The 24,645-nt window shown below is 32.2% G+C and overlaps 3 protein-coding genes across 3 annotated transcripts; 2 read left to right on the top strand and 1 right to left on the bottom strand.

Annotated features, from left to right (window-relative positions):
• Positions 1 to 1,427: 1,427 nt before the first annotated feature.
• On the bottom strand, positions 1,428 to 4,094 carry LOC129928559 (uncharacterized). Its single transcript, XM_056043200.1, has 4 exons — positions 3,492 to 4,094; positions 2,488 to 2,615; positions 1,899 to 2,033; positions 1,428 to 1,446 (listed from the first exon to the last, which is right to left on the bottom strand). Exons 1-4 carry the CDS (start codon positions 4,092 to 4,094, stop codon positions 1,428 to 1,430), a joined length of 885 nt encoding a protein of 294 aa, XP_055899175.1.
• A 5,258-nt stretch (positions 4,095 to 9,352) lies between these two features.
• LOC129928558 (serine/threonine-protein kinase NIM1-like) lies at positions 9,353 to 11,694 on the top strand. The gene is made up of 3 exons (XM_056043199.1): positions 9,353 to 9,826; positions 10,749 to 10,873; positions 11,535 to 11,694. The coding sequence occupies exons 1-3, from the start codon at positions 9,353 to 9,355 to the stop codon at positions 11,692 to 11,694; spliced, it is 759 nt and encodes a 252-aa protein (XP_055899174.1).
• A 7,356-nt stretch (positions 11,695 to 19,050) lies between these two features.
• On the top strand, positions 19,051 to 21,266 carry LOC106079757 (calcium-dependent protein kinase 1-like). The gene is made up of 4 exons (XM_056043198.1): positions 19,051 to 19,653; positions 20,556 to 20,683; positions 20,907 to 21,022; positions 21,250 to 21,266. The coding sequence occupies exons 1-4, from the start codon at positions 19,051 to 19,053 to the stop codon at positions 21,264 to 21,266; spliced, it is 864 nt and encodes a 287-aa protein (XP_055899173.1).
• Positions 21,267 to 24,645: the final 3,379 nt, after the last annotated feature.

Genomic DNA, 24,645 nt, shown 5'->3' with positions numbered 1-24,645 from the left:
ATTATAGAAAGAAACCACGACTTTGATATCTATAAATATATGTTTTAATTGTTAGGCATCATTGCTTAACACCTTATAAAGAAAATATAGTCTTTTTACTTTTCTTTTCCTTCATCTTAATCTTTAATTATTTTTTTGTAAGAAATATTAGATAACTCACTCTGTCTGATACAAATCTTGTACACGTTATTTCACAACTTTCCTTTCTCGGATCAAGTTGAAACTTGGAACATACATTCATTGTGGTAGATATTAAATCAATAAAACATAACCTATTAATTAATTAAATTAATTTTGTTTTATATAAAATGGGGAGGTAAATATCGCAATACTAAAAGATTCAACAATTATTATGCAGTTCTTTCCCTTAAATACAATTTCTTTTGGTATTATCTTTTTTTTAAAATCTTGCTTGTTAGATCTTGTAAAATGTTTTACATGTTTCGGATGTTCCTTCAGAGTTGAAGATAATTACTTCGTAGTCGAAACCTCCCGCAGGACGACGGGGGATGGGAGCGTTCAGGGTTTGAACCCTGGACCATCAATAAATCCGCACGACCAGGCAGCCATCTTTACTTTGTACTGTAACCTGAACCGAGGACTCTGAATGTCGATAAACATTTTCTTTACCTTATACTCATGATATTAAAAAAAAAAAAGAAGATAAGAAAATCCCTAAATTTTGGAAATGCATACTCTTCATTGGGAAGGGGCTTTGGCTGAGTACCTGCCTTCCCGAACAAGGGACCTGGGTTCGAATCTTGGTAAAGTCTGGGATTTTGAATGTCTGCATTTTAAGGTTGCTCCTGAGTCTACCCAACATTAATGGGTACTTGGCTTTAATTAATGAAAGTAAAGGCGGTTGGTCGTTAAGCGTGGGCCAAAGAAACAGATGACCTAATTATAGACGCTAATGTCTGAAAGGAAAAGTTACATCTTTACTTTACTCATTCCTTATATTCTTATGAGGCCCTATTATTTAGTTTAGGTTCAAAAGGAATTAAATGCTAAGAAAACTTTTTTTTTTCTGTTCAATATTATAAGTAGCTGGATTATGTCTCCCTTTGTTCGTCTGTGTATTGGTGTACTTGATATTATTTTAAAATAATTATATATATATATTTCTGATGGTCTTTGTCATTATTAAAGTATTTTGATTATAGAAACCAAATGCATCATTTCCATTAACACTTTGAAGATAAAAATTTATCCATGTTTGTGAATTTTAAAAGCTATACAGTATGGTTATAACTAGTTACTATTTTTTTTATTAGGTTTAAAATAGAAAAAAAAATGGTGTATTATCAAATATCAATGAGAAAGTACATTCTGTTCTCTTGAAAATTATATTCATTTTTTTAATAAATGGCATTACGTCACTTTTTTCCCTACTTATTTTTTTTTTATAATTTTTTTTTATTTTAATTTTACGTGACACATAAATATCTACAGAAGAAAAATAAAAACAAAAAATAAAAATAAAAATAAAATTAATTTAAAGAAAAATACTTTATTGGGATATTGTATCTCAAGTTATTTGATATTTCATTATATACAATGCACATGTAGTTTTATGTCACACAGGACTTTCACCAAAGAAATCTCTTGTATAGAAACAAAGAACTTGACCTTTGACATTTAAATAAAGCGTTGCTCTGCAGACGACAAAACAAAAAGAAGAAATTGAAACATCACGTTTGGACAAAAAAGTATTTTTAAACATACAAAAAAAAAATATTTAATCTCTAGATATTATAGACTGATAGCGTCATGGATGACTTAAGTATTTTTTTTTTACTGAGTTATTGTTTTTGATGAATATAATTATTTCCCTTAGCATATTGCCTGAGAACAAGGCCGACAATTTTAAAACTGAAACTAAAAGAAATATGACATACGAATAGAATACTTGTATATTACCTTTAAGTTTGGCTATCCTGTGTGAGAAACAAGATTCCTCCATCAAGAAGATGAGTTCAAAGATGGACAATCTTTCTTCAGGTTGATATTCTAAAAGATTGGTCAAAATGAGTCTGAAACACGTTAAAACAAAAAACGACATTATAAAGCTATACTAAACATTTTATTAAACAATACCAGATATTAAAATGGACACGTATTGAATTTGGGAATTTGGCTTGGCTACCTATGAAGGTGGCTCGAGGTTCGACACCTGATTCGAGCAGAATTGTGTTTACTGAGCGCCTAAAGGCAGTATGGAAAAACCTTCTCCTAGATACTCCCCTCCTCCCACTGGTCCACAAATAAGATTAGGTCATAGCGCTCTGAGCATGCTATAAGCATGAAAGTAGCGCTATATAAAAGCTATAACTTCACATTTTTAAATAATGCACTTGCATGTATTTAATTAAATAGCTTCTTTTAAATTTCAGAATTAATGTCGCAATAATGCATAATTTTTATGAGGTTCGATGGAAAAATGCTAAATATATTTATGTATGTAGGTCTTATATTTGTTTGACTTACCTGTCTATACTAGTAGGCGACAACTTAGTTCTGACTGTTTCCATCATTGGTTCCATGGTGTCTTGATTCAAAACATTCACTTTGAAAACCATACACCAGTAGACTACTCCAAGAGCGAACATGTCACACTGTAAAGAAACAAATAGATATAATTTTAATTACCGCTAAACTGTAATTTTAATTCAATAATATTTCTAAGGCAAAATTATATAATTCGTCGTCTCAGGGTCCAGGTTTGTAAACACATTTCAGCATAATATAAAGTTATAAACTATGGGGATTAGTTTTTTACATGAGTAAATTATACATGTAATATATTTTATAGTTTATAATTAATAAACTCTCCCTCCACCCCAACAACTCCCTTATCAAGGAAACACCTAAAATCTAATTTAAAAATCTACAATCGCTACAATTAGATTTTAGGTGTGTTTTCTTGATTAGGGGGTTGTTGGGGGGGGGGCGAGAGTTAATTATCTATTAATTAATGAAGTGTCTTATACTAATTGACAAAAGCTTTTTATCGTTATACTCATACTTAAGAGTTTTATTAAACAACTGTGGAAATTATATTATATATATAAAATGACGGTCATCTTATTTAAAGATAACTGAAAGTATACAAAATGATCTTCACTAATTTATTACCAAATGTAACAAACACGGACATGTTCAAGTCTCCAAGGGTTACCAGACTAGACATGCTATATTAACAATAAATTAATGGGCGATTCCGTTTTACTTCACATGTGTAATATAAACAAGTTTTCATGCGCACATCAGAATCTTCTATCTCTCTCTATATATATATATTATTCTACCTAATTAAATATTAGATTTTAAGCTATCCATTTAAAAGGAAAGGGCTATAACTAAGAATATGACAAAGAATATTTATTTAGTTAAGTTATGGTTCATTAGTTTAAGAAAGTTTGCCAATATTTATTTGACAATTATAATTCAATCTAAAGGAGCTTTAAAAATATAGTAAAAAAATGACTTACTTTAAAAGGGTCAAATGGCCTCTTTAAAAACTGTTCTGGGGACATGTACACGACAGTTCCTTTTCTTTTGGTCGCCATTGTATCCTCAGTGGGCAAGATATCCGATAAGCCAAAATCAGCAATGACAACTTTCTTATCTGTGATCAAAATGTTGTCCGTTTTCAAGTCTCGATGAGCAACTTTTTTGTTATGGAGATAGTTAACTGCTGCACATAGCTGCACAAAGTATTCATCACTCATCTCCTGGTGCATGGAAGGCAGTACCTTGGTAAGAGTGCCTTCTTCGTAGAAAGGCATCACGTATGCGAAGTACCGAGGAAAGGATCCCATGAAATCCATGCTCATGATAAAAGGATGGTGAATCGTGGCAAGTACTGCAACTTCCGATAAGAAATGCTTTACGATTTTTTTATCATCATAAGTGCTGTCTTTGTAATAAGCTTTGATGACTTTCTTGACGTTGTGGTCTAGTTTGGATCTGACTTGAAAAACTTTGATCGGGTAATTGTAGTGAAGCAGTGTGCCCACCTCGAAGTGATGTACTTGGCATATTTCTTCCTTGTAGTTTTGAAGTTCCAGTGTTTTTCTTTCCAGATGATACATTTTAAAATAGAATTAGAGAAAACAGCTATCCGAAAATAGAGGATGAATTAAATTCCTACAATACGAAAACACAAAGTCCCAAAGAAATAAGAACACAAATATAATAAGTCCAACACTTGTATTTCTCAAAGAGAGATCTCAAAGTTGATGTAAGAGGAGGCTCAGTGATAAATGATAGAGTTAATTTTTTAAATTTGATTTTTATAGCCAAGTAAGCTCCTCCCACAATCCTTGAGCTATAAATGTTTAATTTTACGTCATGTGATTGGCCGAAAGCTGAAGTTGCGCCGAACTATCCTCGTTGTCTTTGAAGTTTTTGACCAGTGGATGACACTTGGAGACGCCATTGTTCGGAGGTACATACGTCAGCAGACGACCAAGGTTTGGGCTGCTGTCATAATTTGTTGCTTTGCAAGGATGAACACATTATTGATTGAAGGACCGACAATGTCAACAATCTTTTGTTTTCTCGAGACGAGTTAGTGACCAGTTGCAGTGGACACCGCCTTGGTCAGTCGGAGAAAGAGCAGGAGATTGCGGGGAACAAAAGGACAGTATAAGATGTTTATGTAAGCATTGAGAAAGCTTATCGAAAATGTTAACCGCTCCTTACCCAAATATATTTCTCGCTTAATGAGCATGGAAGGACAAGATTAAAGAATTTAAAAAAAAAAAAAATTAAAAAATTAAAAAATATAAAAAAGCGTACTTTTTGTGCAGTATATTTAAAGTATTATAACTACTAATGTATTAACATTTTTGTATCTATTGAGGTAGTAAATGTTTTTGTTTTTGTTTATATTATAAAAAATCATTTCTATTGTTTTGCCAAATGTATTTTTTTTTAAATCACAAAAAAAATTGCAAAATTAATATAGTCATTTCGAAGTAAAGCTAAAAGATCATTAATACTATAATAGAAATAAAAGAATTTAATTGTGCACGGTCTCTCTTGCAGTAATTGTTTCCCTTCAATCAAAGTTCAACTGTTAATTAAGTAAAGGTGTGTGCCCATGTCGTGTGTACGTTGAGAGCTTTTTATTAAGTTACACGTGATGCTATCCTCACTGGCAAATGTTATGGACAAAAAAACAACTATTTACTACTTGCAAGTGATATATTGTTTGCCAATAGGTTTACATTTATAACTAAAATCTTCATCTGAAAATAGCTCTCTATAGTTATGAATAAGGACTAAAATTGTCAATCATTGTACTTTACCTATGGAATTGTGATATTAAAACAACTTTCACTTAATAAGAATGGGTTAACAGTTTTATGTTGACCCAGCTCAAGCAACGTGTTTCCTTGTTACATCTCTTTAATAGTTTAAAAAAAAACTTTTTTTTTCTTTCATCAAGATGGCATGATAACTTCATGACATACACTATTTAAAGTCCAATATATTTTATAAGCAATAAAACGTTGAAAATTAAATGTAAGACAATTTAAAACAAGGTTACAAAGAAAGTTTGTGTGGAAACACAAACTCAGAATCGGTCCCCGATGTGGTTCACCCAGGTAGGTAAAAGGGAAGGTCTCAATATTTTCAGAAAGAACACCAGAATGAAATTCTATCAAATACAAATACCGTTGTATTTATTAAAATACTTTTGTAAGATTTCTACTTTCAAGATGATTCAATTTTTTTTTAAAATTGTAGTAGTATAACTAGTGTTTTCTATGTATGGTCGATTTTTTTTCCTCAAAATAATTTATAGGAAACCTTTAGCAGTTTATGAGATCATTGTCTACCACCCTCCAACAAAGAAAATCATTTTTTATACTAATATATGGAATTCCAAAAATATTAAAAAATGTTTTCAATGATACGTCACTTAGACCACCCCTCCACCTCCCAGTCAAATTTTACTCTTTCCCGCAAACACACACACTCACAAATTGTTTACTCCTAGTTTACTTTGATACTCCGTAACACAAACAAATCATTCGCTTGAACAACAAAGAAATCAACATGACAGAGACCCGGCGTAGACTATCGTGGTGTCAAATGTAGCCGAACAAAAGCTTCATTAGTTGCAGCGCGTCAAAGCGCTATCGGCTCGGCCACTCCTATTGTCATTCTTGTCCAGCCTAAATAAAAACGTGTCGGCTGACCTTAAGTAAACATATACTGTCCACTTCAAACAAGAGATTCACTGAAATTCCTTCCTGCGCAAAAAGTTAAACAGATGATAACGTGTTCCGCGGCATCCACAAGTTTCTGTCACACATCACATGACAAAGAAAAGTCGCCAAATTATTCAAAGGAATGAGCTTTATTGACAAATAAATCAGATGGATATATTCATTACGTGAAATACTCAGCTTCTTGAGACACTTGTGTTACATCTGAAAATCTCATCCTGTGATCAGCTTGAGTTTAAATCATTTCTTCCCTCAATATTTACAACTTGTGTTTAATTGAAACAGATCTAGTTCATTGTATATTTCTATATACTTCGACTCTGTTTCTATTCATAACTATTTTTAATGTAATTGATGGCTAAGATGTAAAGCGCTAGATTTCGAATCGGGGGTTCAGGGTTCATAAACTGAAACAGATTGGGTTATATTATTTTTGGGATCTTTGGGAACTATCGTTGTTGTTTTTGTGAATCGATTAAATAGAAAAAAAAATATAATGAAAATTATTTTAAACAATTTTCACCTTTTTAAAAATGTGCAGTTTTTATTGTGTGTTTTCTGTTATGTGACATAATTTCTAAGCATGGAAGGAAGGATATGTCGTTCAGTCTAAAACTTGACTCTCTTAGTTCTGCAAGCTATGTACGCTGCATTAATAAAAAAAAGAGTGAGTTCGTTATTGAGACATTGCGCTTTTTAACTTAGCTAGAATGTAATCAAGACCATTCGTTGTTTCAATAGTTAACAGTCGGACTTCTTACTTAAAAAACACACTATTTTTTTTTTTTAAATATAGATAAAAGAATTCTTATCTATTAATTAAATGCTAAAATTCTTCTATTGCACACAATACTTCAAGATTTGTTTACCATTTTCTATATGAAAAGTTCAATTACAAATAATAATTTAACTTATTAGTTTTTTTTATTGTTTTATGTGTTGTTATTAACAAGAAATAATTATGTAATTTGTATTATTATATGCATATTTTTTTAGTTTTGTTAATAATCGTGACAGACAGATAGACAGACGAAGTGAGTGAATATAAACTTTGTTTGCACTAAGCAATATTTTCAACTTGGTGTCAGCTCCTGTTCAGTGATGCGGTGATTCCGCTTCCCATCATATCAAAACATTTTTGCAGATTGCTTTTACTAGTAGCGAGAGTAACGTTACGATGAGTCCATCCAACTCTATGGGTACATTAGTCTGGTGCAGTTTGGGTTGTTAGTTTATTTGCATGCCACTTGTCATCCTCGATAGTTGATAAGAATCTTAAATGGATAACTCTTAGTATCAAGTCAGAATTGAGTTTAAGGGAAAGAATTTGCTGAAGGAGAAAATAAAAAAATAAACACGGTTATGTCTCTTATAATCTTTTGGAATCCAAACTGTGAACTTTGCTTTTAATGTTGTCCTCTCCATTATTTCTGAATATACAAAACTATTTTCTTGTGTATATCTATTTAATTCTAATTAAAAAAAAACAACAAATATATTTTGAAAACAAATATTTCAAAATTAGTTACACCCTAATTTAGATGTTTGGTTTTATAAAAATCTTGTAATGACAATACAAAAGATGTTTTAAAAAATCAATGAGTAATCTGCAGCACATTTCTAGCTCTGTAAGGCTAAACTCTTGACAAGCATCTGTCAAGGCATTCACTAGCTTCAGTAGATTTCTTGTGAATGAGATATGAGGGCCGCATCATTGGCGAACAGCAGCTCCCTAATCAAGATACGACGTCTTTTCGTTTTGGCTTCAAGACGCGACAGGTTATAAAGCCTTCCATCAGATCTACTGTGGATATATATTCCATCTTCCGTGAATTTAAAAGCGCTGGTTAGTAGGACTGAAAAGAAGATGACAAATAGTGTTAAAGCCAGTACTGTTTGTTTTACAAGTCTTGAAAGAAAAAAATCATGTCTCAAGTCCATGCCTCCTTTACTTTGACTAACTCCTATAATATTGCTGCCAGATTTCGCAGTTAGAAAAAGGTCTAAAGGTCAAGTGGGTGACTGCGGTAGCAATATATCATGGCTACATTAAACTTTAAAGTATGTCTGTTTTAAAAAAATGTAGAGTATTATTTTAAAATTGTATTAGAAACACATTCTATTTATTTATATACATCAAATACTTCTGCATCTTTATACATTTACACATGAATTGTATAGAAATATTTTTTTTAGAATATCAGTTCAACTAATATGACTTATAATCTTTCAAATTTCACAGCTTTGGTATTTCCTTTTCAACTTTTTATTTATTATTAGTGAATATGTAAATAACTTGTTAGAGTCAGTAATTTGGAAATTATAACTAGCTCTAACTGAACAAAAAGTAACAAAATTCATATATTGGGACAAATTCAAAAGCGAATAGTCAATTTTATAACTTATATATTCTTTTAAAATTTTGGAATAAAGCATGAAATCTAAATTGTCAGTATGAATTTCCATTTATCTATTCTTTGAAATAGTTATTTTAAATGGAGAGGGGAGGGCAGTGATACACTATTGACACACTCTCATAATGCCTACACAAACATCTACTTCGTTCAGCTTTGTTCCCCGCAATCCCCTTCTCTTTCTATAGCTGACCGTGACGTTGTCCACGGCGGCGGTGGTTGACTAATACATACCGAGAAAACAAAAGATTGTTGACATTCTTATCAGAGACACTCAGCTCCTCAATCGCCATTATGGTCATCCTTGCGTAGCAACAAATTCTTAAAGCTGCCCAAACCTTGGTCGTCTGCTGACGTATATACCCCCGAACAATGGTGTCTCCGAGTGTCATACACTGGTCAAAAACTTCAAAGACAATTAGGAAGGAGTGGCTCACCTGTAGCTTTCATAAATTCGACCAATCACAAAACACCAAACAGCTATGTAGGAGGGGCTTACAGCCATCGGCTGACTATATCAACTTTCACAGTTCAAGTTACAGTACATTCTCTTAATCAAAATTGTGATCTCTCTTTGCGAACTTTAAGTGTTGTGGTTCTACATTGTTTGTGTTCTATTTCTTGGATTTATTTTCGTACTGTTGGGATCTACACCAGCATTTATTGTCTGATAGCTCAATTCTGATCTATTCTACAATGTATCACTCCAAGAAAAAGAAAGACGGACTTCTAAGCTACCAAGACGATGCATGCCATGTATATGGTTTCGAGGTGGAAAAACTACTTCAAGACAATCACCCGATCAAAGTTTTTCAAGTCAGATCCAAACAAGACCAAAGCGTGAAGAAAGTCATTAAAACTTATTTCAAAGACAATACTGATGTTGACCAAAGAACCACAAGGCAATTCATGGCAGAAATTTCAGTACTCACCAAGATTCACCATCCTTATGTTATGGGCATGGATACCATGGGTATCTTTCCTGGTTACTTCGCATACGTGATGCCATTGTACGAAACAGGAACTCTGACCGAGGCACTGCCGACCATGAATCAGGAGAAGAGTGATGAATACCTTGTGCAGCTGTGTGCAGGACTTAAATTTCTCCATAGACATAAAATCGCTCACAGAGACATGAAAACGGACAACGTGTGGTCATTGCTGATTTCGGTTTGTCTGAAATCTTGCCCACTATCGATACACCAGTGAGCACCATAAAAGGAACCCATACGTACATTTCCCCAGAACAGTTTATCCAGAAAGAATTTAACGCTTTTAAAGTAAGTGAAATTTTATATTTTCTTAAAGTTCCTTAAGACTTTATTGCTTGAATCATATAAAAATTCGGTTTTAGACGAAACCTTTTTAAAATACAAGTTAATTCCTTTAATTTTTGAGCTGTAATAAGTAGAATTTTCAAAGCTTTTAAACTTCAGCGGATATTGCTCGCTGCTATCTATCTATCTATCTATCTATCTATCTATCTATCTATCTATCTATCTATCTATCTATCTATCTATCTATCTATCTATCTATCTATCTATCTATCTATCTATCTATCTATCTATCTATCTATCTATCTATCTATCTATCTATCTATCTATCTATCTATCTATCTATCTATCTATCTATCTATCTATCTATCTATCTATCTATCTATCTATCTATCTATCTATCTATCTATCTATCTTTCTATCTATCTATCTATCTATCTATCTATCTATCTATCTATTTATCTATCTATCTATCTATGTATCTATCTATCTAATTCTATTAATTTTATTTATCATTTTAGTTATAAATATTTAATATAGTAGATTATTTATTTATTTAATTTGATCAAGTATGTCTCGTTTTGGACTGTAATTTTTTTGAACTAAGCTACCCCTTTTCGGTTATGCATAAAAATGTAATAATTAAAAAACACTATGCATATAATAACAAATTGTACATGTTTTATCTTGATTTGAAATTTCTTGACCTGTATAATATCTTGATCAAGATCTGGTTCACTTTATAAATATGTTGCTTTGATATACCATCAAAAAGACAAGGCAATGATCTCATACTGTCTGTATTGTTTTCTTTACAGTGTGATATGTACGCACTAGGAGTAGTCTACTGGTGTATGGTTTTCAAAGTCGATGTCTTTGATTTAAAGAGCACCGAGCAAATGAAGGAATTAGTCAATACTTTGTGTGATACTAGTATAGACTGGTAAGTCAAACATTCATATTTAATATTTGGTTATGACTTTTATTAATAAGTAAACATTAAAATCATCTTTAGAGATGTTCATGTGTCAGTTGAGATTTAAAAGTAAAAAATTGTCATTTTTTTTTTGCTTTGAATGTTCAGCTTTTTACAATACTTCTATTTAAGTCAAACATTCTGAATGAGTGGGAACAATCTGGGTGGACACGGTAAAAAAAAAAACGGTTGTAATGATTTTCCTAGAAATTTGACGATGGATATATGTCGTTGGGAAAAAAATACTTGCTATTTGGAAAATCTGGGATACATTTGAGTGTTATGAATGTTTAAAGTAAATAAATAAATTTAAATTTGGCAAGAGGACAAGAAAATAAACTTTTCTTAAAAATATTTTACGCTTTCGAGTTGTCCCGCATATAGACCTTATTCATTCAATTTATTTTCAAGAACTTATTTCCACATCGTCTTCTAAGTCTAGATCCACAGGTCTATTATTTGAATATTATAAACTTTTTAATTAGTTTTTCCCCGTGGAAAGAGGTGAGAATAAAAAAGATGGGATAAAATATGTTTCATTTCTTTTAAAACTGATATTTATTATTTATTTGTGATTTTTATTATATCCTTTTTTTCAATTTTTTAATTTCTTGCTTTCTTTTTTCAGGCTGGTTTTGACCAATCTTTTGGACCCGAGCCCTGTCGACAGGTTAACCTGTTACAATCTCCTCTGCGTACTGGAGCAGCCTGAATATCGTTTTACAGACAGAATAGCCAGTCTTAGAGGTAATGGAAAAATGTTCTATCAGTCTGTCATCAATGTTTAGTCTGTCCATTGTTTGTCAGCAGCTTTTAAAAATTTTATCAACCTAACAAATTATTTTTCAAACCTTAAAATTCTCTTTGGATATCTGTTCAAAATATCAATAACTTGCTTCTTTTTAATTTTTTTTTCCATTCTAAGTTTAAACGCAAATTTTTTTCTATGTCTTCTGCAGAACAACGCTTTATTTAAATGTCAAGGTCAGTTCCTGTTGTCCAAACGAAAGACTGTTCTCTTTGCTTGAAGTAATCTGTGACGTCATAGCCAGGACTTGAAACTTAATTGTAATTTGTATATAATAAAATTCCTGTGCTACAGATCATCAATTATTCTAATAAAGTTTTTGTCTTAAAATTTTAATAATTTCTTTGTTTTCTTTTGTTTTGTTATTGTTGTTATTGTTCTTTAAAATACTTTTTTTTACTTTGAAAGTTTATTTTTTTTTTTATTGGATAAACATCTATTAATAACATAACAATAAAGTTTAGAAAAAACTTTTAACAATAGTATTTATTCATAATTGTAAGTATAACACAAATTTACGTAACACTGTATTAAGACATATGATTTATTGACAAATTATTGCTAGACAGATTACAAAGAAAATTATTCTTTGCACCCAAATAAAAGCTTATTTTCTAAACAACTAAATAACACATTTAATTCATTTATGAATATTTTAAAAATAAAATAATTTTTCTCAAAGCTCGGAAATAGAACCTGATTTTATGCTAATACTAAAAACACATACTTTTGCATACATAATGTCTTTTTTCTGTTAATATTAATACTGCATTAACTAAAGGTTGATACAGTAAAGATCACATGAAAAAGTAATAATGACGTCAATATCAGTAAAGTATACTATAGGTAAAATACACCACAATGTGTGTGGATGTATAGTGCAAGGATACATAAATATTTATTTTAAGCCTGACATAGCTTTATATATTAGCATTTATATGACATTAATTAATCACTTTAAAAAATTATTAAATGAAAAATTATGTAAAATAATTCTTAAAGAGAAACAAAATATTTAGCTAATTATAAAGTGAAATGACTACCCCCTCCCCCCGCTAACATATTTAAAAATGTAAAGCTTGTACTCCAGTTACCAATATGGTTATACTCTCCCTTTCTTTATTGCTATTATGTAGCAGCCATTAGTTGTTGAGGTGAATAGGTAATTGGATGGTGTTCTGGTTACATGACACCCTAGTTAGCTATCTGTCATAGAAACAAGCTGTCAATCGTCTACCCAAGATATTATACATAATAATAATTATTACAATTATAGTAATGGACCAGAGGTTCTGAAATAATACAAAAATTTAATTATGAGTTCTCAATTGTAATAGTAATAATATTGTGTTATTAATTTCATAGTTTGGGAGGAATAGTTTGGTACAGATATTTAATCAGTTGTCTGAGTAGTTTTTTTTAATGCATAGTTTGTAAGTATTTAAATAAGAAGTTACTTCAGTGTAGTAGAATATGTCCACATTACCCCCCACACTATACTTCTTTGTGATTTACAGTACTTCACACAAACACACACACACAAAACTTAGTACATTAATCTTTTTTTTAAATCTAGCATTAAAACAAAAACAAAATGAATGAAAGCCTGTAGAAAATTGCAAGCATAAAAAGTTTTAGATAATAAAGTTTTATTTCAAATCATTTTTTTTTAAAGTTATGACGCTAGGAACTGGGCAGTCTTCACTAGTCATAACTTTCAACACTCACCCTCACACAAAGAAACATACACAGATACATACACACACACACAATTGTTTTCTTTTGGGTTTTTTATTGACGCGCTAAAATTTAAACAGACAATCATCTACAGTGTTCTACACCTACACCAACATAATAATCCACGTGTTAGAGAGCCGGCGTTGACTTTCATAGTGTTCTGTACCATTGAACAAGAACTTTATTCCATGCATTACGTGGCTCGGAGACTCTTTATTTCAAATATTTTGAACAGTTCAAACAAAAATATGTCGGCTGTGTGGGCTTTCAATGTCTATCAATAGTGTCCACTTCAAACTGTAGCTTTGATTCTTTTGCTGGACATTAGCCAAATAAATGATAGTATTGTCCAGAACATCTAGAGATTTCTATGACAACTTTTATGAGTCAATGTTTAAAGATAAAGTAAAACAAAGAACAAGCGAAATAAAAATTTCCATAGAAGAGGCTTATCTAAGGGGAAGAACTCCACAATTGCAACTGTTTCCTAAGAATGTAGACGTTATTTCGATTTTTAGATATAAGACAAAATAATTATTTAAAAAAAATTATAAAATCAACTATTTTTTTCCAATTGATTCATGTTTTGTTAGTTACAATAAATAATTGTATAGTGTTTCAATCTGATCCGATAATGGCTGTGAGTGAAATAAAGCGTACAATTATTTAAGGAGACGAAACTCAATATATTTAACTACATCTGTGAATACTGAATAAATAATCTCACTTGTTGGTATCAAGCGTAACCTCCGTGAAGGCGCCGAATCAAGTAACATTGATTTATATATTGTCTAGGAAAGTGTTACCAAAACTGTGTTCCGCGAGGCCTGACTAGGTGTTCCACGAACTCTTGCAGTAGTCAATTACTATACCTACGCTTGATTTAACTCCATAGTAAATGCAATACAGAACAATGTTACAAAGACAGTTAGTGTGGAAACACAAACTCAAAATTGTCCACGAATAGGCTTGGTCATGCAGTTCAAAAGGCAGGTTTCAATATTTTTAGAAAGAATATCAGAAACTATGAACTACAAACTATCGACAATTACAAAAAGATACAAAAAGAAGAGACGTTCTCGTGTTAAAAGTGTTAGAGATACAGTTTTATTGTTCGACTAACGACTTGATATCACAGGATACAGAGATTTTAAAAAATCAACGGTTAACGTAATTCACTGGACTTCTCTAGAATTCACTATACTTCTTTGTGATTTACAGTACTTACTTCTTTGTAATTTCCTGTACTTTTCTGTAATTCACTGTACTTCTCTAATTTACTGTAATTCTCAGTAATTCAATGTACTTTTCTTTAATTCACTGCTTTTCTCTCTAATTCACAGTGCTTCCCTGTAATTCTCTGTACCTCTGTGTAATTCACATTTCTTGTTTTGTAATTCAATGTACTTTTCTGCATTTCACGGCAATGGACTGTAACTCTCTATACTGAGCTTCCTCCAAAATGTACTCAACTCTAGAAACTCAACTTGCACTTCTTTTCTCTGTCTTATATAATGCCCCCGAAAAGCTTCTGCAATAATGTAGGAAGCGTGGTCGAGAGGCTTGAACTTGGCTTGGCTTGGCTACCTAGAGGGGGGCTCGAGGTTCGACACCCGACTCGGGCAGAGTTGTGTTTACTGAGCCTAAAGGCAGCACGGAAAACCAACTCCTAGATACCCCCCCCCCCACTGGTCCACAAATGAATTGGACCAAAAGCGCTCCGAGCATGCTGTAAGCATGAAAATAGCGCTATAATAATAACAATAATAATAATAAAATAATGTAGAACCAAAAGGAACTCATGGTCCACCCAAGCTATTAAAAATTTCCATAAGAACATCAGAATGAAATTCTATCAAAGACAAATGACAGAGAAGAATGGACTCAGGGGTGGACCAAAGGATAAGTGAATGTGAAGTTAAATGCGAACCTGGCCTAACTGATGTCATATAATGAATATCTAATTAATCTAATTGTTTTGGAAAGAGGCTAATCTCTTATTCTGAACCTCAAGAAAATAAATACGTAAAATAAAACATCCTTTACTTTTCTACTTTCGTGTTCTATAGTTGTGATGGACGCGATAATATGACAAACTACTTATTAATTGTTGTTTTAAATTATGTTCAACTTATATGCATACTAAATAACCTTTTTTTGTGTGTAAATGTAGTAGTTAGTATGACAGAACTTACTTAACTTAGCAATACAAATGCTAAAATACTAAATTTTGGCAAAAAATGTAAAACCATTTGCATAAATGTGTAAAATATTGGATACATAGTCATTGCCCCTACCATAGAGTCTCCCGTTTTTGTTACTATTAATAGGGAATAGTTGTAAAAGTTCTGTATTCTTTATAAAAAAAAAAACTGCTTGCATAAGTGATTTAAAAAAATTACATTTTTGGCTTTTAGAAAAGAAAAAAGGAGCCGTTGCATCAGAACTTTGAATGGACTAAAATATTATGATGTCGGATTTTCACTATCTTTTCTAGTTCACGAGATCTAAACGGGATGGACAGACGGACAGACATTTCACAAAAACTAATAGCGTCTTTTCCCCTTTCGGGGCCACTAAAAATATTTAACGCACAATAGGAATAGATGCATTTTACGTTTGTTTTTTTTTTTTTTTTTTTTTTACGATATCTAGTTCTAAGTCCACCCACATCTGATCGGTACCTGTCATTAGTTGGGGTAAGTAAAGGAAATTGGTCGTTGTGCAGGCCGCATGACATCCTCGGACATAGTAACAGATGACCTTTACATCATCAGCCTTATGGATTGCAAAGTCTTACTTATCTAGTAAACAGTATAGTTCTAAATAATGTTAATTATATTGTAGATTTTAAAAAAAAGTAATAGAAATAAAAGAAATTGGATAACAGTAGGCCGAATGTTTTAACCTTTTTTTTTTTTGTTTTGTTCTAGTCCTGAAGATTTTCATTTCGTCCAAGCATTAGAAAATTGTGTACATTAAAGATATTTTTTTATATTGTGCTACTGTTCTGCTTGAACGCGTCGGTTCGCTGTGGTCGTAGCAGTGGTGGGTTGGGGTGGGATGCAGGGTCTGTCAAAACTTGGATGTAACACTGGCTGAAGTCCACCACAACACAACAACAACAAAAAAAGGACAAAGAGTAGCTGAGATAAAAAGATGTTATGTTTGTAATGGGTCACTCTATCGACGCGATATTTTTTTTTGAAGTCATTGTCAATCTACGCTTGATGCCTTTAAAGTACTTACGTGGTATCTACGTGTGTTCCCCCTCCCCTGCAAACAGATCGTTTTAAATTAGTCAGCTCTATGTTTGGGGTGGGGGTGCTAGTTGCTCATTCAGTTTTTCCTAGTTTTAAAAAGTGAATTAAAAAGTTATTAGGCTTAATTTGTAAAAAAATGATTAGAAAAGGGGGGGGGGGTGTGAAATAAGATTTAAAATTAATTGAAAACACTTTTTGCTACAATGTATAACCGTATAGGCCTAGATTAGTGTTTCGCAAACTTTTTCCTTATAGGGACACTTTGCAAATTCTGAGTATTTAGCGGGACACTTTGCTGATAACAGAGGTTAAATCACGTCGTAGCCAACTAGTTAAATTATTCCAGTAGTTCTACCTAATATATTAACCCTAGACAAATATATATATGGCGCAAGAGTTTGTACACAACGTAAAGGAATGATCAGTCTTTTATTTTTGCAAGTCGGTCGGACTAGAGTTACTCTACGTAATTTAAGAGGAGAATAAAAAGAGGGGGGGGGGGGAACAAGTAGTATTGACCCGTCATTCCATAGCAGGGCCGGACTTGACCAATGTGACCAAGAAGTCATGGAAAGAGAACAAGCAGGCCCAGACTTAACCATTGTGGAGTACTATGCGAAACGAATTTCGCGGGGTCAAGTTTGGGTAGGGAAGCGTTTTATTCATTCTTGACTACGTACGGAATTACTTTACGAGCCTTGCATGTAGCAAAGTCATACAGTATATCATAATAATTCTGTTTCCAACATAGATCCCGCTCAATAGCAAGAATTACCAAATGTTTTAATGTATCTTTGAGAATTGTTGACCTCAAGTAATTCTTCAATAGTTTGAGGCGCAAAAAGCTTCTTTCACCAGATTACACAATTACGGGTAATTCATAATGCCGTTTTTACTTATCGCGTGTAGGATTGGCGTTTTCCATATTGAATGACACTGAAAAATGACAATTTTGTCAATATATTTCATGAGATTTGTAAGAGTTTTCAAAAGATTTTTAATAATTTCCGGAGATTTCCAGGACATTTTTTGTATACTTTTGCAATTTCCGGAGATTTGCAGGAGCGGGAAATCTGTTATATGTTTTAAAAGTGTTTAATTGAATACTTTTTACACCTAGAATTAGCGCTGGTCCTATGAAAGTACGGGGTCCACTGCGGACACATAGGTTGATGTGTCCCCCAACTAATGGCAGGTACCCACAGGAGTTTGGAGTACTCAGAGGCGCACTAAGGATCCAGAACTTACAATTCACAGTCTTCACCAGGATTCGAATCCAAAACTCTGGTTCAGAAACAAGGCGCTTTACTTTTTCGTTACCAAAATTCCATCATATATGCAGTACTAACATGTATATAGTACTATCATGTATATAGTACTTTCTGTAATATTAACTCTTATATTTATAACACCATACATAAAATCACTCAACTTAGAGACACCCAGGACATAAGACTAAAAATTTAAGCAGTGATAATAAAAAATTATAGAGAATAAAATGTATTATTGTTTACATGGGAGTAGCCGGAAGGGGGGTATTAAACTATTAATCAGCTTTTTTTTTCTTAAAGATATATATAAACTATCAAATTTCCAGGAAAATCGTTAGAGCCGTTTTTGAAATCAATGTCTACCACACTCCACTAAAGAAATATTTCCAATCCAAGCTAATAAAAAAAAATTATAATGAAAAATATTATATATATTTTATTGATACATTTTTGAGACTATCCTCTCCAACCCTTACTAACTCACAAACACACATACATACACTTCTAGTTTACTTTGATACTCCGTAAACACAAACAAATCATTCGCTTCAACAACAAAGAAATCAACATGATAGAGACCCGGCGTAGACTATCGCGGAGTCAGAAGTGGCCGAACAATAGCTTCATTAGTTGCAGCGCGTCAAAGCGCTATCGGCTCGGCCACTCCTATTGCTTTCATTCTTGTCCAGCCTAAATAAAAACGTGTCAGCTGTCTTTAAGTAAACATATAATGTCTACTTCAAACAATAGATTCACTTAAATTCCTTACTGCGTTAAATAGATGAAAGCCAGTTCAACCGCAACAACAACTTTCTGTCACAAATCACATGACAAAGAAAAGGTCCCAAATTATTGAGGGGAGGAGCTTCATTGGCAAAAAAATTAGAAGGATATATTCATTACTTTAAATCTTCTTAAGACACTTGTGTTACTTCTAAAAATCTCATCGTACGATCAGCTTGTGTTCAAATCATTTCTTCTCTCAATATTTACAACTTGTGTTTAATTGAAACGGATCTTGTTCGTTATATAGTTCTATTTATTTCGACTCTGCTTCTATTCACGATGTTGACCAGTAAAGGAAAAGTCTTCAAAATGGAAGAGTATCAAAAAGATGTATGTGAAGTCTATGATATGCAGATTGAGAAAGTCCTAAAGGATCGTTATCCTACCAAAGTTGTACAAGTTCACAAAAGACTCGATCCCAACAAAAAGTGGGCTGTAAAAATGTGTTACAAAGACAAGACACAGAAAGGTATTTCGGCGGAACGTCAGTTCTTGACAGAAGTTGGACTACTGGCAGAGCTCAAACACCCCTTCATCATGTGCTTAGACACCGTCGCGTCATTTCCAAATTACTTCTGCTTCGTCATGCCATTCTACGAGCAGGGCACGCTGACCAAGGCGCTGCCAACGATGACGCATGAGTTGAGAGATGAATGCCTGGTGCAGCTTTGCTGTGGAATCAAGTTTCTTCACGACCGAGGAGTCGCTCACAGGGACCTGAAATCTGACAACATTTTACTCACTAATCAAAAGAATGTGGTCATAGCTGATTTTGGTTTAGCAGACCACGTCTGGCCATCTGAGCCTTTAGTTACCGGGAGAAAAGGAACAGTAATGCACATATCTCCTGAGCAGGGCAACAAGACCTTTGACTGCTTTAAGGTAAGTCTACTTGAAGTTTTTAAAAGTATGTCATTAGGAGTACTGAGTTAGTAGTAAATTTTAACCATTACAGTTTTTTTTTTTTTTTTTTTACGTATGGCGCTTGAATCTCTTACCTACTGAATAGTTTACTTCCATCATTTTTTCCTAGTTGTAAAGGGTTAAACTCTGGCATAAATATCCAACCTGAAATTTATACACGTTATTTAAACACGAAAAAAACGCTAGAGACATTCGATGAAATCTGATCCTGCTTTCTGCAAAAGTTTTTTTTTTTAATAAACTATTTTATTTTATTATAATTTTTGTGCGCAATACACAAGGGAAATAAAAGTGAAACAAGTTCTACTGAAATGCAATTACAATGTAAAAAAAGTTCAAGTACATTTAACCAAACCTAAGCAGATAAATGAAAAAGTTTGAATGATTAAATCTACTAGCATTCTTTGCCATTTTTATACACGTATAGATAATCCCACTTTAATAAGCTAATGTTTAGGTACTGAAACCAAAGAGACCGTTTGCCAATCTAGATGTCTATATAAAATATCTTCACTAAATTGTTTTAAAGCGTTGTATATGACACAATCAATCCATAAGGTCTGAACACAGATTTATTTTTTTTTTTTGCATAGACCTTAAAACACACAAAAACACATACACACACACATAGAGATAGATAGAGGGGGGGGGGATTGAACATTTTGAAAGAAAAAAAGAATAAAAATACAAAAAATATGGAACCAAGTTTATTTTCTAGCTGTTTAAACCTATAAAAACACAAAACTATACTGACTAATAGTGTATATAGGTGCAAAATAATCGTCGAAATATTTTAAACAATTAAAATAATTAAGTCAGAATTAAATAAATACAGTAATGTTTTTGTTTTGTTATTGTAGTGTGACATGTACTCACTTGGAGTAGTCTACTGGTGTATGCTGTGCATGGTAGATGTCATAGACCTGAAGCCCAAGGAGCCACTACTCACGATAGTTTTACGAACATTCTTCCTACCAGATATCGACAGGTGAGTCAAAACATCGACATTGATTTTGTATACTTAGTGAATAACAATTTTCTATGTCCAATGTCACTGTTACAAAGATTTTACATTTAAACAAGAAAATATGGATAGTAAAAGAAATATGACTAAGAAATAATGAAAATTAGAAATAAAAAAAAAATATTTGAAATATTTGCCATGTGTAGAACTCTAATAATAAAATGTAACTTTATGATCTTATTTTCAGGGACATTTTGTCATGTCTTTTGGAAGCTGATCCTACCAAGCGATTTTCAGTCCTGAGTCTGATCAATTTATTGAACCGCTCAATACGTTTTAAACATAGAATTGAAATGCTTAGAGGTAATCAATCTGTCTATATGTTTATTGCCAAAATATATTGGACACTTGTGTTAATATAATGTAAAACTAATTTCAAAAGTAAAAAAAAATAAAAAAATTAACAATCTTTCTGTTTGTCTCTTCCAAATTTTTTCTCTCTGTTTTTCTGTCTATCTGTCTGTCTGTTTTCTTGTATAAACTTTTCTATTTTTCTCAAAGTACTACTTGATTGTATTTTTTCTCTACAGACATTGGTTTGCTGTAATTGTCAAGAGAAAGTTATATGTTTTTCTTTTTAAAGTCTCAAAAAGAGTTCAAAAGATTTTGTGATGATAGCTTTTCCTACATCTTGTACACAAAAAATATGTAATTTTCTGTACCAAAAGAAACCATTTATAGTTAGATAGAAATTCAGAAATATGTCACGCTTTCACACAGGCTAAAAACATAGACACATATACTTTACGACACATACATTGGCACATATACATTGTCACACATAGTTTTCCACATGTGCAGCAAATCTCAGTGGTTGATACACTGCGTGGCTCAGATATACTTGTATACATGCAACAATATTTAAATCTTGGCATTCATACACATTTTTTACACACACACACACTCACTCTTACGAATATATAAGACCTTAAATTGTTTTAAATGAGGAACATCAACATTAGTTTATTATGTCTTTTTAAAATCGTATTTTAAATTCTAAATGAAATATTTTTTTTAAATTAAAGACTAGTTAAACTTATGGTTAAAACTAATAAGAATCACGGGAAATAATGAAACTAATTATACACTTTTGAGTCATTTGTCTTTGATGAGTCAAAGTCATAAGAACTTAAATCCTCTAACTGAACAGAGTTTAAATTTTTAAGTTTAATCTTTATTTAACTCGTATTTTGCGACTAATTTCTTTACTAAGCAATGTGTCTATTTTTGGGGGGAACAAAATACATCACATAATACACCAACTTAACAGGATTAAGATGTTAGGCTATACAATTATCTTTCTCTTATTTCATAGATAAATGTAATACATTTATAAAACAACAACAACAGTATCTTATATTTTGGGGAACAAAATACATCACAAAATCTTTTTGTCTGTTTGTTTTACATGTGTCCCTCTTTTGTTTTGTCTCTGTGTGATTCTGTAGTTGTAAAATGGATGCAATAATTTCATGTTACATTTTTTACATGTGTTAAAACTGTTATATTATATCTTTACATTAATAATGTGTCTGTGACTGAGATAGCTTCTACATGTTTAATAAATGAATTAAATATAAAAGAAACTTATATCTTTTCTTTATTTCATTTTGCCTTAGTAAGTTTTCATGTTGTCATTGGTTAGTTGTTGTTGTTCTAATAGATGTTATGTATTTAGGACACAAAAATTGTGAATCAAAAATGAATGATTAAACTCTACATTCAAAATGTTTTTTAAAAAACATTCTGAAAAATATATGGTCTACAATTTAATTTTCTCTCATTTCCACTCAAAGACAATATCAATGCATATCTGTTCTTCTTTGATTGTACACATCAGTGTGTTTGAAGTTAACATAAGTTACAATATTTGTTATTTAACTTGTAAATGTCTTTAAATTCACATATTTAACATCCAAGCTCATAAGATTACACTAAAGCAGAGGTGGGCAATATATGAACAGCAGGCCACATTAGGCCCACCGTAGCGTTTTATGCGGCCCGCGAATAGCTGCAGAATTTATGTGTGCCCACAGAGTATACATATTAAAATTCATATATAGTAAAAAGAGGTAATTTAAAATATCTATATAAATTATTAAAACTTCTCATTCTTATGATGAGGAGATTAAAAACGTTGTCTATACAGCCATTCTAAGATAAATTAAGTACACAAAGTTTATTGTGATAGACAATATGTCATGCCATTTAGTCAAAGGTGCAAATTCAGGCCAGCATTTATTCAATGCTATGAAGATCTGTGTTGAAAGTCCTGGGTTGGTATGCAACAAGATGGCAAGCTTAACAACTGATGAAACCGTGTTTTGACTGAGAATAACATTAAGTTGTTAATAAAATTAAATAGCAATATCCCAATCATAAACTCTTACATTTGCATGTAAAAGCTGCTTTTAATATCAAACATATCATTGACTCAATGACCACAGTGATCAAACTAATGGTAGCTTAGTTCCTTAAACACTGGCGGGTTCCGAGAAGTACTTAAAGATTGAGAAACATAACATTCCTTTGTTTGGTACCACAGCAGTATCCGCTGGCTTAGCAGGGGCAAGGTGTCGAGATTAATATGGGATTTTAATGAAGACATTTTTATATTCGTTGAATGATACTCACTGTGACTTTGTTGTTAATATTTCTAATGAAGAGTGGAAGATAGAATTTTTGTTTGCCACAACTTGTGGGTGAACGGATGCTGCGAGGTGGGGGTAGGGGCTAGCTTGGGCATGTGACCTTTGACCACTGAGGGTGGTAATTTGCATACGGGCGAAGTGACTCTAAACCAGAAGAATAAAATTTGGACATTCGGATAGTCTAGAGGTTAAGTTCGCTTAGTGCGTTATCGCTAGTCGGTGTAGCCGTTTCCTGGGTCACTGGTTTAAGCCTCTGTCGGTGCAGTCCCTTATTTTCGTAGCAGTTAATTCACTACTTAAAAACTTGGTCCCTGGCGCTGCTGTTCATTTATGTTTAATATATGTATGTATCACATTTGTTTCAGCACCTAGCTTCAACTCTATATTAATTTCTTTAGGCAAGCCAGTGAAAACTGGTTTCATCATTTTCCTTTACTGAAATATACACGTCTTATTTAAAATCTTTGATTGTGGAATTTCAAAGATAAATTTTTAAGAATCAAGAATTTTGAACAATATATATGTACTAGACATATGTTACCCGCGACCCGCGGGTCTTTATTTGCGCATTACTGTTGATATAGTCACTGAGAGTGTTTTGTAAACAATTAAACGAAATAATAATGTAATAAGTAAAGCAAATGTGTCAATATAAAAATAGTGTGAATGAAGCTATCAAATCAAAATAGCTAATAGGCTTAAATCTTTTTTTTTTTCAAATTAAAACATTTGCTTGTAGGCCTACATATATTTGATTAAAATTTGAGATGAATAGACTAAATTTTATATGTTCATGTGTATAAAGTATAAAGTATATATTGAGGTAGACATAGATCTAAATCTACACTAATCTAGAGTTAAACATTGGCTTTTATAGAGTTTATTCTGTGCTGTGCATGCGTGACCTTTTTTATGAATGAATATAGGCCTATCTCAACACGGCTACGCAGCTTTAGCGAACAGCGAACGAATGTATTAAAATGCTTTAGAAAAACAAATTTGAATGTTAATTTGATTAAAATATGAAATGAATGGACAATAATTAGTATATTTATGTGTTAAAGCACAAAACTATCTTTGCGAAAAGAAGTTTTATCATCTTAGAGTTCCATAAGAGTTTTAGACCTAGGCCTAGGAATAGACTCAGTAGAGAGATGTGTTAATGTGTAACCATTGGTAATGTCTAATAAAATAATGTTCGCCAGGAAATCTGTAGTCACAGATATCAGGAACTAATTTATGTAAAAAATGCTTTTGAATAATCTAGTGCAGTGA

Source organism: Biomphalaria glabrata, chromosome 10 (genome assembly GCF_947242115.1).
Source record: "Biomphalaria glabrata chromosome 10, xgBioGlab47.1, whole genome shotgun sequence".
NCBI lineage: Eukaryota > Metazoa > Mollusca > Gastropoda > Planorbidae > Biomphalaria > Biomphalaria glabrata.
This window is presented reverse-complemented; position numbering and strand designations above follow the sequence as displayed.

Coding starts and splice junctions, on each gene's coding strand:
- LOC129928559 (XM_056043200.1), bottom strand. CDS start 4,094: ATGTATCATCTGGAAAGAAAAACACTGGAACTTCAAAACTACAAGGAA. Junction 2,616..3,491: donor GGCCATTTGACCCTTTTAAA/GTAAGTCATTTT, acceptor GTTTCTTTACAG/TGTGACATGTTCGCTCTTGG. Junction 2,034..2,487: donor TCGCCTACTAGTATAGACAG/GTAAGTCAAACA, acceptor AACGTGTTTCAG/ACTCATTTTGACCAATCTTT.
- LOC129928558 (XM_056043199.1), top strand. CDS start 9,353: ATGTATCACTCCAAGAAAAAGAAAGACGGACTTCTAAGCTACCAAGAC. Junction 9,827..10,748: donor TGTGGTCATTGCTGATTTCG/GTTTGTCTGAAA, acceptor TTTTCTTTACAG/TGTGATATGTACGCACTAGG. Junction 10,874..11,534: donor TGTGATACTAGTATAGACTG/GTAAGTCAAACA, acceptor TTCTTTTTTCAG/GCTGGTTTTGACCAATCTTT.
- LOC106079757 (XM_056043198.1), top strand. CDS start 19,051: ATGTTGACCAGTAAAGGAAAAGTCTTCAAAATGGAAGAGTATCAAAAA. Junction 19,654..20,555: donor AGACCTTTGACTGCTTTAAG/GTAAGTCTACTT, acceptor TTGTTATTGTAG/TGTGACATGTACTCACTTGG. Junction 20,684..20,906: donor TTCCTACCAGATATCGACAG/GTGAGTCAAAAC, acceptor TCTTATTTTCAG/GGACATTTTGTCATGTCTTT.